The sequence below is a fragment of the Pristiophorus japonicus genome, chromosome 1, assembly GCF_044704955.1.
Source record: "Pristiophorus japonicus isolate sPriJap1 chromosome 1, sPriJap1.hap1, whole genome shotgun sequence".
NCBI lineage: Eukaryota > Metazoa > Chordata > Chondrichthyes > Pristiophoridae > Pristiophorus > Pristiophorus japonicus.
This window is the reverse complement of record NC_091977.1, coordinates 395,784,379-395,796,738: the sequence shown is the minus strand read 5'-3', so window position 1 is coordinate 395,796,738 and position 12,360 is coordinate 395,784,379. Positions and strand designations below refer to the sequence as shown.

The 12,360-nt window shown below is 45.9% G+C and overlaps 1 protein-coding gene across 1 annotated transcript in view; it reads left to right on the top strand.

Annotated features, from left to right (window-relative positions):
- The window catches only part of prex2 (phosphatidylinositol-3,4,5-trisphosphate-dependent Rac exchange factor 2), a 910,511-nt gene that overhangs the window by 575,681 nt on the left and 322,470 nt on the right, over nucleotides 1-12,360 (top strand). Inside the window, exon 30 of the mRNA XM_070891336.1 lies at nucleotides 5,267-5,395. Within this exon, the coding sequence (XP_070747437.1) occupies nucleotides 5,267-5,395 (129 nt within the window). The remainder of the gene's footprint in view (nucleotides 1-5,266; nucleotides 5,396-12,360) is intronic.

Below are 12,360 nucleotides of genomic sequence, written 5' to 3'. Positions count from 1 at the left end.
CAGACCTCCAAACAGTAGTAGTGATGTTGGGGAGGGCATCAAACAGGAAATTAGGGGTGCGTGCAATAAAGGTGCAGCAGTTATAATGGGTGACTTTAATATGCACATAGATTGGGCTAACCAAACTGGAAGCAATACGGTGGAGGAGGATTTTCTGGAGTGCATAAGGGATGGTTTTTTAGACCAATATGTCGAGGAACCAACTAGGGGGGAGGCCATCTTAGACTGGGTGTTATGTAATGAGAAAGGATTAATTAGCAATCTCGTTGTGCGAGGCCCCTTGGGGAAGAGTGACCATAATATGGTGGAATTCTGCATTAGGATGGAGAATGAAACAGTTAATTCAGAGACCATGGTCCAGAACTTAAAGAAGGCTAACTTTGAAGGTATGAGGCGTGAATTGGCTGAGATGGATTGGCGAATGATACTTAAGGGGTTGACTGTGGATGGGCAATGGCAGACATTTAGAGACCGCATGGATGAACTACAACAATTGTACATTCCTGTCTGGCGTAAAAATAAAAAAGGGAAGGTGGCTCAACCGTGGCTATCAAGGGAAATCAGGGATAGTATTAAAGCCAAGGAAGTGGCATACAAATTGGCCAGAAATAGCAGCGAACCTGGGGACTGGGAGAAATTTAGAACTCAGCAGAGGAGGACAAAGGGTTTGATTAGGGCAGGGAAAATGGAGTATGAGAAGAAGCTTGCAGGGAACATTAAGACGGATTGCAAAAGTTTCTATAGATATGTAAAGAGAAAAAGGTTAGTAAAGACAAATGTAGGTCCCCTGCAGTCAGAATCAGGGGAAGTCATAACGGGGAACAAAGAAATGGCGGACCAATTGAACAAGTACTTTGGTTCGGTATTCACGAAGGAGGACACGAACAACCTTCCGGTTATAAAAGGGGTCGGGGGGTCTAGTAAGGAGGAGGAACTGAGGGAAATCCTTATTAGCCGGGAAATTGTGTTGGGGAAATTGATGGGATTGAAGGCCGATAAATCCCCAGGGCCTGATGGACTGCATCCCAGAGTACTTAAGGAGGTGGCCTTGGAAATAGTGGATGCGTTGACAGTCATTTTCCAACATTCCATTGACTCTGGATCAGTTCCTATGGAGTGGAGGGTAGCCAATGTAACCTCACTTTTTAAAAAAGGAGGGAGAGAGAAAACAGGGAATTATAGACCGGTCAGCCTGACATCGGTAGTGGGTAAAATGATGGAATCAATTGTTAAGGATGTCATAGCAGTGCATTTGGAAAGAGGTGACATGATAGGTCCAAGTCAGCATGGATTTGTGAAAGGGAAATCATGCTTGACAAATCTTCTGGAATTTTTTGAGGATGTTTCCAGTAGAGTGGATAAGGGAGAACCAGTTGATGTGGTATATTTGGACTTTCAGAAGGCGTTCGACAAGGTCCCACACAAGAGATTGATGTGCAAAGTTAGAGCACATGGGATTGGGGGTAGTGTACTGACATGGATTGAGAACTGGTTGTCAGACAGGAAGCAAAGAGTAGGAGTAAATGGGTACTTTTCAGAATGGCAGGCAGTGACTAGTGGGGTACCGCAAGGTTCTGTGCTGGGGCCCCAGCTGTTTACACTGTACATTAATGATTTAGATGAGGGGATTAAATGTAGTATCTCCAAATTTGCGGATGACACTAAGTTGGGTGGCAGTGTGAGCTGCGAGGAGGATGCTGTGAGGCTGCAGAGCGACTTGGATAGGTTAGGTGAGTGGGCAAATGCATGGCAGATGAAGTATAATGTGGATAAATGTGAGGTTATCCACTTTGGTGGTAAAAACAGAGAGACAGACTATTATCTGAATGGTGACAGATTAGGAAAAGGGGAGGTGCAAAGAGACCTGGGTGTCATGGTACATCAGTCATTGAAGGTTGGCATGCAGGTGCAGCAGGCGGTTAAGAAAGCAAATGGCATGTTGGCCTTCATAGCAAGGGGATTTGAGTACAGGGGCAGGGAGGTGTTGCTACAGTTGTACAGGGCATTGGTGAGGCCACACCTGGAGTATTGTGTACAGTTTTGGTCTCCTAACCTGAGGAAGGACATTCTTGCTATTGAGGGAGTGCAGCGAAGGTTCACCAGACTGATTCCCGGGATGGCGGGACTGACCTATCAAGAAAGACTGGATCAACTGGGCTTGTATTCACTGGAGTTCAGAAGAATGAGAGGGGACCTCATAGAAACGTTTAAAATTCTGACGGGGTTAGACAGGTTAGATGCAGGAAGAATGTTCCCAATGTTGGGGAAGTCCAGAACCAGGGGTCACAGTCTAAGGATAAGGGGTAAGCCATTTAGGACTGAGATGCGGAGGAACTTCTTCACCCAGAGAGTGGTGAACCTGTGGAATTCTCTACCACAGAAAGTTGTTGAGGCCAATTCACTAAATATATTCAAAAAGGAGTTAGATGAGGTCCTTACTGCTAGGAGGATCAAGGGGTATGGCGAGAAAGCAGGAATGGGGTACTGAAGTTGAATGTTCAGCCATGAACTCATTGAATGGCGGTGCAGGCTAGAAGGGCCGAATGGCCTACTCCTGCACCTATTTTCTATGTTTCTATGTTTCTATTCCCTTCGCCTAATTTGTAACCATCGCCTGATTTTCTAAAGTGTAGACAAGGTTTTTTCGAACGTACAAAAATCTTCACTTACTCCATTTTAAGTTAGTTTGGAGTAAGTTTTCACTGCCTAAACTTTGAAAACAGGCGTAAGTGGCCGGACACACCCCCTTTTGAAAAAAAAATTCTGTTCCAAAGTGAAACTGTTCTAACTGACTAGAACTGGGGCAAACTAAATGCCGAGAATTCAAATTTCTAAGATACTCCGTTCTACACCAGTTCCTCCAAAAAAACAGGAGCAACTCAGGCCGAAACTTGGCCCCAACATAACAGCAACCAATCTCATTTTACTTTTCACTGCATCTTGGAAATGTTCATTTTGAAGATCTTGGTTACTTTTTTTCTTTTTAGTCTTTTTTACCTTTGGAATATCATTACTTATTCTACAATACCTATCCTTTTATTTTTCTGGACAAGAGGAATGAATGTGATTGTTCAAACTCTGAAATCTGAATTTCCTCGAGGAAAAGTAAAATAGGATGATTGTTATTTTAAAACAAAGCTGCACCTAGGATTTCCATATTTCACACTGGGTTATTCTCCATTGAGGCCACACTTTTGCCTATCATCCCCTGACCCCAGCTGTCTATCCAGCGCAAGGATCATTTGCACGCTGGGGATAGGCTCCCCGGTGTCTGCTGGAAAATTGCACCGAGCTGGGGCTATAAACTTGCTGTGGTGGGACTTGGATGCCTGTCAAGTGGAAGCCTCTTAACTGCCTGAAAAAAATTCTCATATTTTGCTGGTGCTATGGGGCCTTTGCACAATGATGTCCTGAGAATGATTGCTGAACTCTATCTGTGAAAAAAATCTTTGAAGCTCTCTCTGCCTACTAGTTGGCCATGGCTCAAACAGGGTAAATAGCTTAGATGAAGGAATAGAGAGTTATATATCCAAGTTTGCCGACAACAGCAAGTTAAGTGACACAGTCAATAGTGCAAATGGGAGCAGAAAGTTGCAAAGGGACATTGATAGACTAAATGAACGGACAAAATTGTGGTTGATGGAGTTTAATGTGGGCAAGTGTGAGTTATCCACTTTGGACCAAAGAAAGATCAGGGTATTTTTTAAATGGCAAGGAGCAAGGACCTGTGGCGGAGTGGAGAGATTTAGGGGTCAAGTACAGAGATCACTAAAAGCTAGTAGACAGGCACAAAAATATTTTAAAAAGCTAAGGGAATGTTGGCCTTTATCTTAAGGGGACTGGAATACAAAGGGGAGGAAGTTATGTTTTTATATAAAGCTCCGGTTAGACCCCATTTAGGATACCACATTCAGTTCTGGACACTGTATCTCAGGAAGGATATATTGGCCTTGGAAGGGTGTAGTGTAGATTCAGCAGAACAATAACTAGGGTTAAAAAGGTTAATTTATGAGGACAGGTTGCATAGACTAGGTTTGTATTCCCTTGAGTATAGAAGATTAAGGGGTGATCTTATTAAGGTGTTTAAGATTCTTAAAAGAGTTGAGAGAGTAGTTAGAAAGAAATTTTCTGAGAAGGCAGAACCTTAAAATTAGAGCTAGACCATTCAGAGGTGATGTCAGGAGGCACTTCTGCTCACAAAGGGTAGTGAAAATCTGGAACTCTCTCCCCCAAAAAGTTGTTGAGGCTAGGTGAATTGAAAATTTCAAAACTGAAATTGATAGATTTTTGTTGCAGATCACAGAATCAAGACGGATAGATAGAAAGATACAGATCAGCTATGCTTTAAATGAATGACGGAACAAGCTCGAGGAAGTAAATGGCCTACTCTTGTTCCGATGTTCACTGCTGCTTTGGAGTGCAAGTCTAGACTATGTGATTGAGTCCTGTAGTGAAACTGGAATCCACAATCTCTTGACTGTGAGGAAGGAGTGCTTACAAGTGAACCAACCTGATAATATTCAGTCAAACCAAGAAACCAGTCATGAAAGAAGGAAATTGCATTTACATATCACCTTTCACTAACTCAGGACATCCAAAGCACTTCACTTCCAATAAAATATTTTTGAAGTATAGTTTTGAAGTATGTAGGGAAAGGTGGCATTCAATTTGTGCACAGCACAGTCCCATAAACAGCGGGACAAAAAAGTGACCAGATAATCTGGTTTATTTAGGTGGTGTTGCTTGAAAGACATGAATATTCGAGAGGACACTGGGTGAACTCCCTACTCTTCTATGAATAATGTCAAGCGATTTTCTACATTCACCCAGGAGGGCAGCTGGGCCTTGGTTTAACAGCTCATCCAAAAGACGGCACCTCCAACAATGCAGCACTTCCTCAGTACTGCACTGGAGTCCAGGCCAGAATTATGTCTCTGGAGTGGGACTTGAGCACACAATGTTCTGTCTCAGAGGCGAGAGTGTTGTCACTGAGCCATAGCTGACACCTATATACTGATATAATACAGCATGGTTATGATATGAAAGAATTAAAAGATGAAAGAGGGTAGATGAATTTTAAATTTCTTTCCTTTATCCATTCCTGGACATTTATTTCCTGAAGAATATCCTTTGGGAAAATCTGAAGAGAACATGATGTTCTTATGGATTAGAGTAATGCTGCAGCAGTACAATGTAATGTAATAGAATTCAATATTTCCACTAATGAAAAATGAATGACAGTTGTTAAACTTTCGTTGTTGGACAGAATTCAAGAAGGAAATGGAGTCGAAGGTCAATTGCACAACACAGCTCCGAATTCATGTGCAGCGGGATCCATGGAATCTACCCAGTGGTGTGCACAACCTCATACAGGCCATTACAAGATTTGTAGAAGGTTTGTAACAAGTGCTGACAAGTTCTAAAATATATTATGATTGTTATAAAAGCTAACACATTTTTGGGAAACTGAATGACTTCAAGTCCTGAAGCAAATGTTTTGCAGGAAAAAAGTTGTCTTTACTTTTAAATATGTTATTGCTTCATCCAGTAAAATAAATCACTTTTACAGTGTTTATTTTAGTTTTAGCCAACTTCTGCTGCAATTAAATGTTTAAATATATAACAGACAAAATGTGCACATATCAGAAGCACCAATTAAATCAAACCTTAATATTTAAAAAATAACTTTGACATTATTTACACATAAGATAGGTTGATTTTTAACATTAAAAACATTGCTATTTAAGTTGCATTTTGCTATAAGTATTGCTTTTTTCCAGGCCTCATTCTTCACTATTGGCATAATGTGCATCATCCTACAGCAAACATCCTATGTCATTTGATTTTATCCTGATTGCAAAGCTTATGACATGATTCTCAAAACATAAAATGGGGAGAAATGTTAAGAAGATAAAAGTATGAATAGAATATATAAAATGACACCAATTTGACAAGAATAATGGCGTTTGATGGGGAATTTTTGCTATATTTTGGCTCCTAACAGTCTTCTGCTTTACTTCCTCAAATCTTTTGTAACATGGGAAATATAATTAATCAGGCCATCACATGAAACAAATGAAGTAGAATGCCAGAGTTATTTACGTCCACATTCCAGCAGAAGGTATTCATGATAAAGGGGGAAGGAAAGTTAGTAAAGCCAGCAGTGTAGGGAAATGGTGCAACAGTGCTCTCCTGTGAGTTTGCAAATATTATTGTTGGCTATTGTTATGCAGATTACTGACACAATATAGTTGGTGTGCTCTCTGGGAACTCCTGGATCCTCTGATTATATTCTTAGCCAAAGATGAAGGCCATGAACAAGCTGATTCCAAATTCTAATTATTTCTGTTAAACTGAAAACTTAGAAATTCGGGTGGTTTGCACCAACCGTTAGCGCCATGAAATGGCAAAAAAATGGTGGCCAGCGCTCTTCCTCAGCAGGTCATCAGCGCTGCCGTTATCCTTTCTCCAGTGCCCACTCTTTCCGCACCCGAAGCAGGTGCGTTTTGTATCGGAGGGGTTACCCCCCTCGTAGCGCCATTCCCTCTTATCTTGGCTAGGTCGGATTTTGTGAACCCTTCCCTTTTGTGGGTGCTCTTCTGTCACTCTGCTGTTTCTGTAAGCTAGGGTCAGTTGCCAAAGCACTCCCTGTTCTGTGGCTTGGGGATCTCTTGGGTTGAACCAGGCCTCAGCCTTGGTTCTTATTCTGGGTAAACTGTTAGCTACTAGGCTCCGGAGCCAGTTTGCTAACTCGTCTGGGCTTAAGTGATCTCTGTCTATGTCCCCATTACAGGAGCTTTTGTACACAGGCCACAGTCGGTCTGTGAAAGCCTGTGGGGTTTCTCCTATGAGCTGTACTGTTTTCTCTACTCTAGAGAAGGGACTCCCGTCATTTCAGCCCATAGCTTCTAAAATGTCTTTCTGGATGGCAGCAAGCATTTTCTATCCTCGTTTGCTCAGTAGAGAGGGACTGGTACAGTTTGCTGTCTAGGGTTAGGAGAGGCATCTTTGCCATTTCTGCATCATCGCACCCATTAATATCCCCTGCCTGTTCCACGTCCACTTCCATCGGCGTGAATATTTTAATGAGGTGGAGCATGACATCAATCAGCGTGCAATGCTGAGTTGAAACCAGCTCATCCATTTTGGAGTTCTCTGCTCGCATTGCCACCCGCAATAAATCACGCTAGTATTTACTGCTGCTAAAAGGTCTTTCAGCAGTGTTAATATCTATGAGGAGTCTGGCAGGGCTTATGAGGATGGACACCAGAACTTCAAATGCCTCCTTTGCTTTTAAACTTTCATTTTTTTGCCCATCATTGGCGTGGGATGGGGTGAGTTTGCATTTTCTGGCAGCTTTCCAGGAGGCCTATGCTGTTTGTGGGTCAGTAAATCAATAGGTGAACTCTATTGCAACGATTGAAGATGATCTCTGAGAAGATCTCTTTTATCTGTATTCACGTCATAAATAAACAAACAATCGACAAACATCGGGTGGCAGCTAATATATTTGGAGCACGTACAGCAACCGTACGGTTGCTCCTTTCTTTCCCACTCCCCTACAAAGCGAGTGGGAGACAGAGGTGACCTTCGGCCTCCCTCTGAGATTAGTGCTGCAAAGTGCACGATGCACTAGCGTGGAGGCCCCGACCTGCGTGAGAACACCAACGGCAGATCGGAGCCATAAAAGAGGCGGAGGTGCGGCGGTCCAGGAGCAACGTGGAGGCCCCGGGAGTGGCGTGGAGGCCACTTCAGGGAACAGCGCGAGCTGGTGCAGGAGAGCGACGGCAGTGAAGAGTGACGTCATCAAGGTCCAGGTCGGTGATTGGAGCGTGGGCAGATACAGCAGGAGTGGTGAGAGACTGTGGAGTGATGTGATCGGGGGCCCCGGAGAGGTATGAGGGGCCCAGGAGCAGCATGGGCCATCCCACACTGCGATATGTGTGCGCACTAGGTCCGTGCAGCAGATCAGGTCTCCAGTCGTCTTAGATAACCCTTGCCACTGGATCAAGACCTAGCTCTGTCAAGCCTGTGTGGTGGCCGGTGTGCAACAGCCACCACATGTTAAAAAAATTCATGCAGAGGCATCTTCCACCCTTCAGGATGTAGTTCAGGACCTGGAATATTAGGTCCTTCATTGAAACACATGTGAACTCATCATTTTTTGGCAAGTCGTCCTCGTTTCGAGGGACTGCCTATGATGATGATGCACTAGCAAATCACCACGACGCTGATGATAATGAGTAGGCAGTATCAAAATGCATTGCTCGCGCTCTTTCGATCAGCGGATGTTATCCTTGGCCAGCAATGTTACCGGCAGGTTTCCAGCATTCCCCAATTTCTAGGCCAATATTTTTTCTACTATTCAAATTATAGACTCATCCTGGTGATCTCTTGATTAGGATAAAATACATAAGCGCAGAGCTTGGAGACGGAGCTGGATTAATCTCAATCGGAGTGAATCATAAGCAGAATGGAAGCTGCGAATTTGGTGATGGTCGGAATTTGGTGGAGAGGGGGAAGACGGTTTCTGACGTCCAACTCAAAAGAAGGAGTGGAGCGACAAAACCTGAGGATTTAAAGGGGGAGAAATTGAATATCATCCTTGTGATATATTCACAGAGCACAAGCACACACAGCTTCCAACATGGCAGGCAGCTCTCTCGGAAGCCTCCGGAAATCTGCCTGGTTCTGTTTAATTATTAACTGTGCAATTGCAGTACACAATACGTCCACATCCATAGTGTGGAGCTACAAACATTACAATCCTGTTTGGGGGCGGTAACTTTGAGAGAGGCGGGAAACTTAGCGGCAGTCGTTAAATTTTCCCACCTCGCAGAAAATCCACGACAGCGTTCCCGGAAGGAAGTGGAACGCTAAATCAAGCACTCCACTTCCTTCTTGGCGCGCTAACAGGATGCACCCTTCAGCAGCGCTGCCACGTTCAAAGGGACCTTCCCTCCCTTATAAGGAAGGGCCATCACTGCAGGCTCTGCAAGTAAAAGAAAACACCTACCTGGACCACCTCGGGAGCAGGGGAGCCGCGCAATCGATCGCGGACAGGACCCCGCAAAGAAAATGGAGGAACACAGCGAAAACAAAGGTAATTTTTTTTAACTTACCTCGGCCACCTCACCTATGATCGCCTTGGTCGCAGTCGGCTGCCCGATCCATGTCTCCTGCAGCTGCTGGTGTTTTCACCCGGCGCTGCTGCAGGGGTCAAAAGTCAAAGTGTCACGATCTCCGGGTGCCGCCGCTAAACTCCCGCCAAATATGGCGGGAGTCGTTGTCAGCGTTGCCCCTGGGCGCTAACACATTTGCGCCCCTTTAGGGTACTAGCGGGAGTTGCAAATGCACTGAATTTCTGGGCTTAAATATCTAATTCTTTGGTTCTTTGGGGGAGAAATTCGCATGCTTTGCAACTCCCCTTAGCGCCTCTGGGGGATGCTACCGGCTCCCATGAAATTGCGCGGGAGTTCGTGGAGGCACAAAACCGGTAGCACCATGCTCCCACCGGTAGCGCAATGGGCTGCTGCGTCATTGCCATGCGTTTCGCCCCACGTGGCCCCTTTAACCCCGCGGCGAAAATTGGGCAGCGCCTGTGAGGCCGTCGCAGATGATGTCAGTGCCAGGCTCGCAGGTCATGAACCGGGTCGTACTCTGCTCACGAGGCGAAATGTAAAGGAAAGGTGCGCTGCGCCATTTTGTCCTCTCTGCCAACATAACTGTCCAGCCTTCCGTTATTTTTTTTTGCGGGATCCTTGCTGCGATCGTTCAGCCCGGCACTCCATTTCTGCGCCGGACGGCGGCCACAGTATCCCCGCAACCCCGGTGGCCTAGTGAAGGCCCCTCACCCCACTGCAGAACTCGTCGCATGCCGTCTTTAATGGAGGGCGCGGGCCCTGTGCTCGCATCAGCGCTACGCGGAGGGGCCACATAGAGCTGCAACATTCGTGCCCTTACCGCCCCCGAGATGGTGTTGAGTGTCCAACATTACGCTCCACGTCCTCTCTTGGGCGGTAATCCCATTTTCGCTGCTGGGGCAGGACTTCTGCACCGGGCGCAGGAAATCTCACCTCGCCAGGGTTACCGGCCCCAAATGGGGCGATACACAATTTCGACCCCTTTGTATTTAGTATCTCAGTGGTTCTTGAGTAAATAATTTAGTCTTTGGGTAGTTTGTTTTGAGGAGTGAATAGAAAAATTGCAGTGTAGTTTAGACCTAGTTAACAGCAATTATATAAATCACTTTGTATCGAAGTAGTTTATTTTATTTATAATTTCTAATTAGAATGAAGGGAGAGCTACGGCCTGTAGCATGCAATCCCTGCACCATGTGGAACTTCAGGACGCTTCATGTGTCACGTTTGTCGGAAGTAGCTCCAGCTGCTCAAACTCAGGCTGAGGTTTTCTGAGCTTGAGGGGCAGCTGGATTCACTGCAGGCCATACATGTGTGTCATTGATCGCAAGTTCCAGGAGGTGGTCACCCCATAGACAGATCAAGCTCACATTAGTAAGTGGGTGACCACCCGGAAGGGTAGGAAGAGGCAGAACACTTCCAGGCATGACGCACTCTCAAACTGATATTCAGCATTGAATCATAGGCAGTCCCTCGAAATCGAGAAAGTCTTGCTTCCATTTCAAAAGTGAGTTCCCAGGTGACTGAACAGACTGTTCAGCATTGAATACGGGTGAGGGTGCTAAAACTGCAATGGAGTGCAGTCCTGAGGCTGGCAACGTGAGGCAAAGGTCTGCACAAGGGGCTACAGCAAAGTGTAGAAATGCAACAGTAATTGAGGATTCGATAGTCAGGGGGACAGATAGGAACTCTGCAACCTTCGACGTGAGACATATATGGTATGTTGCCTCTCTGGTGCCAGGGTAAGAAAGCAGAACATTCTGCGGGGGGAAGGGTCATAGTCATGGTCCATGTCGGTACCAATGACACAGGGAGGAAGAGGGTTGAAATCCTTCAGTCAGAGTTTAAGGAGCTAGAGAGGAAGTTAAAAAGCAGGACCTCAAATGGAAGTAATCTCTGCATTACTCTCCGTGTCACGTGCTAGTGAGAATAGCAATAGAATTTAAAGAGATCATCAGTAATGAGTCGCAACTGTAGGTTAGTGGCACACTCGGTGGCCGAACTCCAAGCCATCGTCAACACCTTCACCAAGCGTACGAGAGCATGGGCCTTACACTAAACATCCGTAAGACAAAGGTCCTCTACCAACCTGTCCCCCCATGCAGCACTGCTCCTCAGTTGTCAAAATTCATAATGAGGCCTTGGACAACGTGGACCATATGGCAGGTTAATGCGTGGCTAGAGACAGGGTGCAGGAGGGAGGGCTTCAGTTTCCTGGGAAACTGTTCTGTAGCAGGAGGGACCTGTTTAAGATGGGCGGGTTGTACCTGAACAGAGCTGGGACCAATACCCTTGCAAACATGTTAACTAGTGTTGTGGGGGTGGGTTTAAACTAATTCGCCAGGGGGTAAGGCACCAGGATGCAGGCGAATCCAATTCCGCATGGCAAATCCCATCCCCCCCCCGCTCCCCTCCCTCTCGCTGCAGTGCCGCCGGTAACATTTATCGCTGGGAGCCTCAATGCCAGGTGGATCTTGATGATCTGCGAAATTGATTATCGCCACCTACCTTAGCGCCTTGAACTATCGATAGGGAGAGCTGGCATGAAGCAACAGAAAGCCAGTTCCAGGGACGTTATTTAAAGAGATCATCAGTAATGAGTCGCAACTGTAGGTTAGTGGCACACTCGGTGGCCGAACTCCAAGCCATCGTCAACACCTTCACCAAGCGTACGAGAGCATGGGCCTTACACTAAACATCCGTAAGACAAAGGTCCTCTACCAACCTGTCCCCCCCATGCAGCACTGCTCCTCAGTTGTCAAAATTCATAACGAGGCCTTGGACAACGTGGACCATCATCCATACCTTGGGAGCCTACTGTCAACAAGGGCAGACATCAATGACGAAGTCCAACATCGCCTTTCAGTGTGCCAGTGCAGCCTTTGGTCGCCTGAGGAACAGAGTGTTTGAAGACCAGGACCTTAAACCCGGCACCAAGCTCATGGTCTACAGAGCAGCAGTGATACCCACCCTATATGCCTCAGAGACATGGACTATGTACAGCAGGCACCTCAAAGCACTGGAGAAGTACCAGTAACGCTGCCTCCACAAGATCCTGCAAATCTATTGGCAGGATAGATGCACCAACATCAGCGTTCTTACTCAAGCCAGCATCGAAGCACTGACCACGCTCGATCAACTCCATTGGGCGGGCCACGTCGTCCACATTCCCGATATGAGACTCCCAAAACAAGAATTCTACTCGGAGCTCCGACACGGC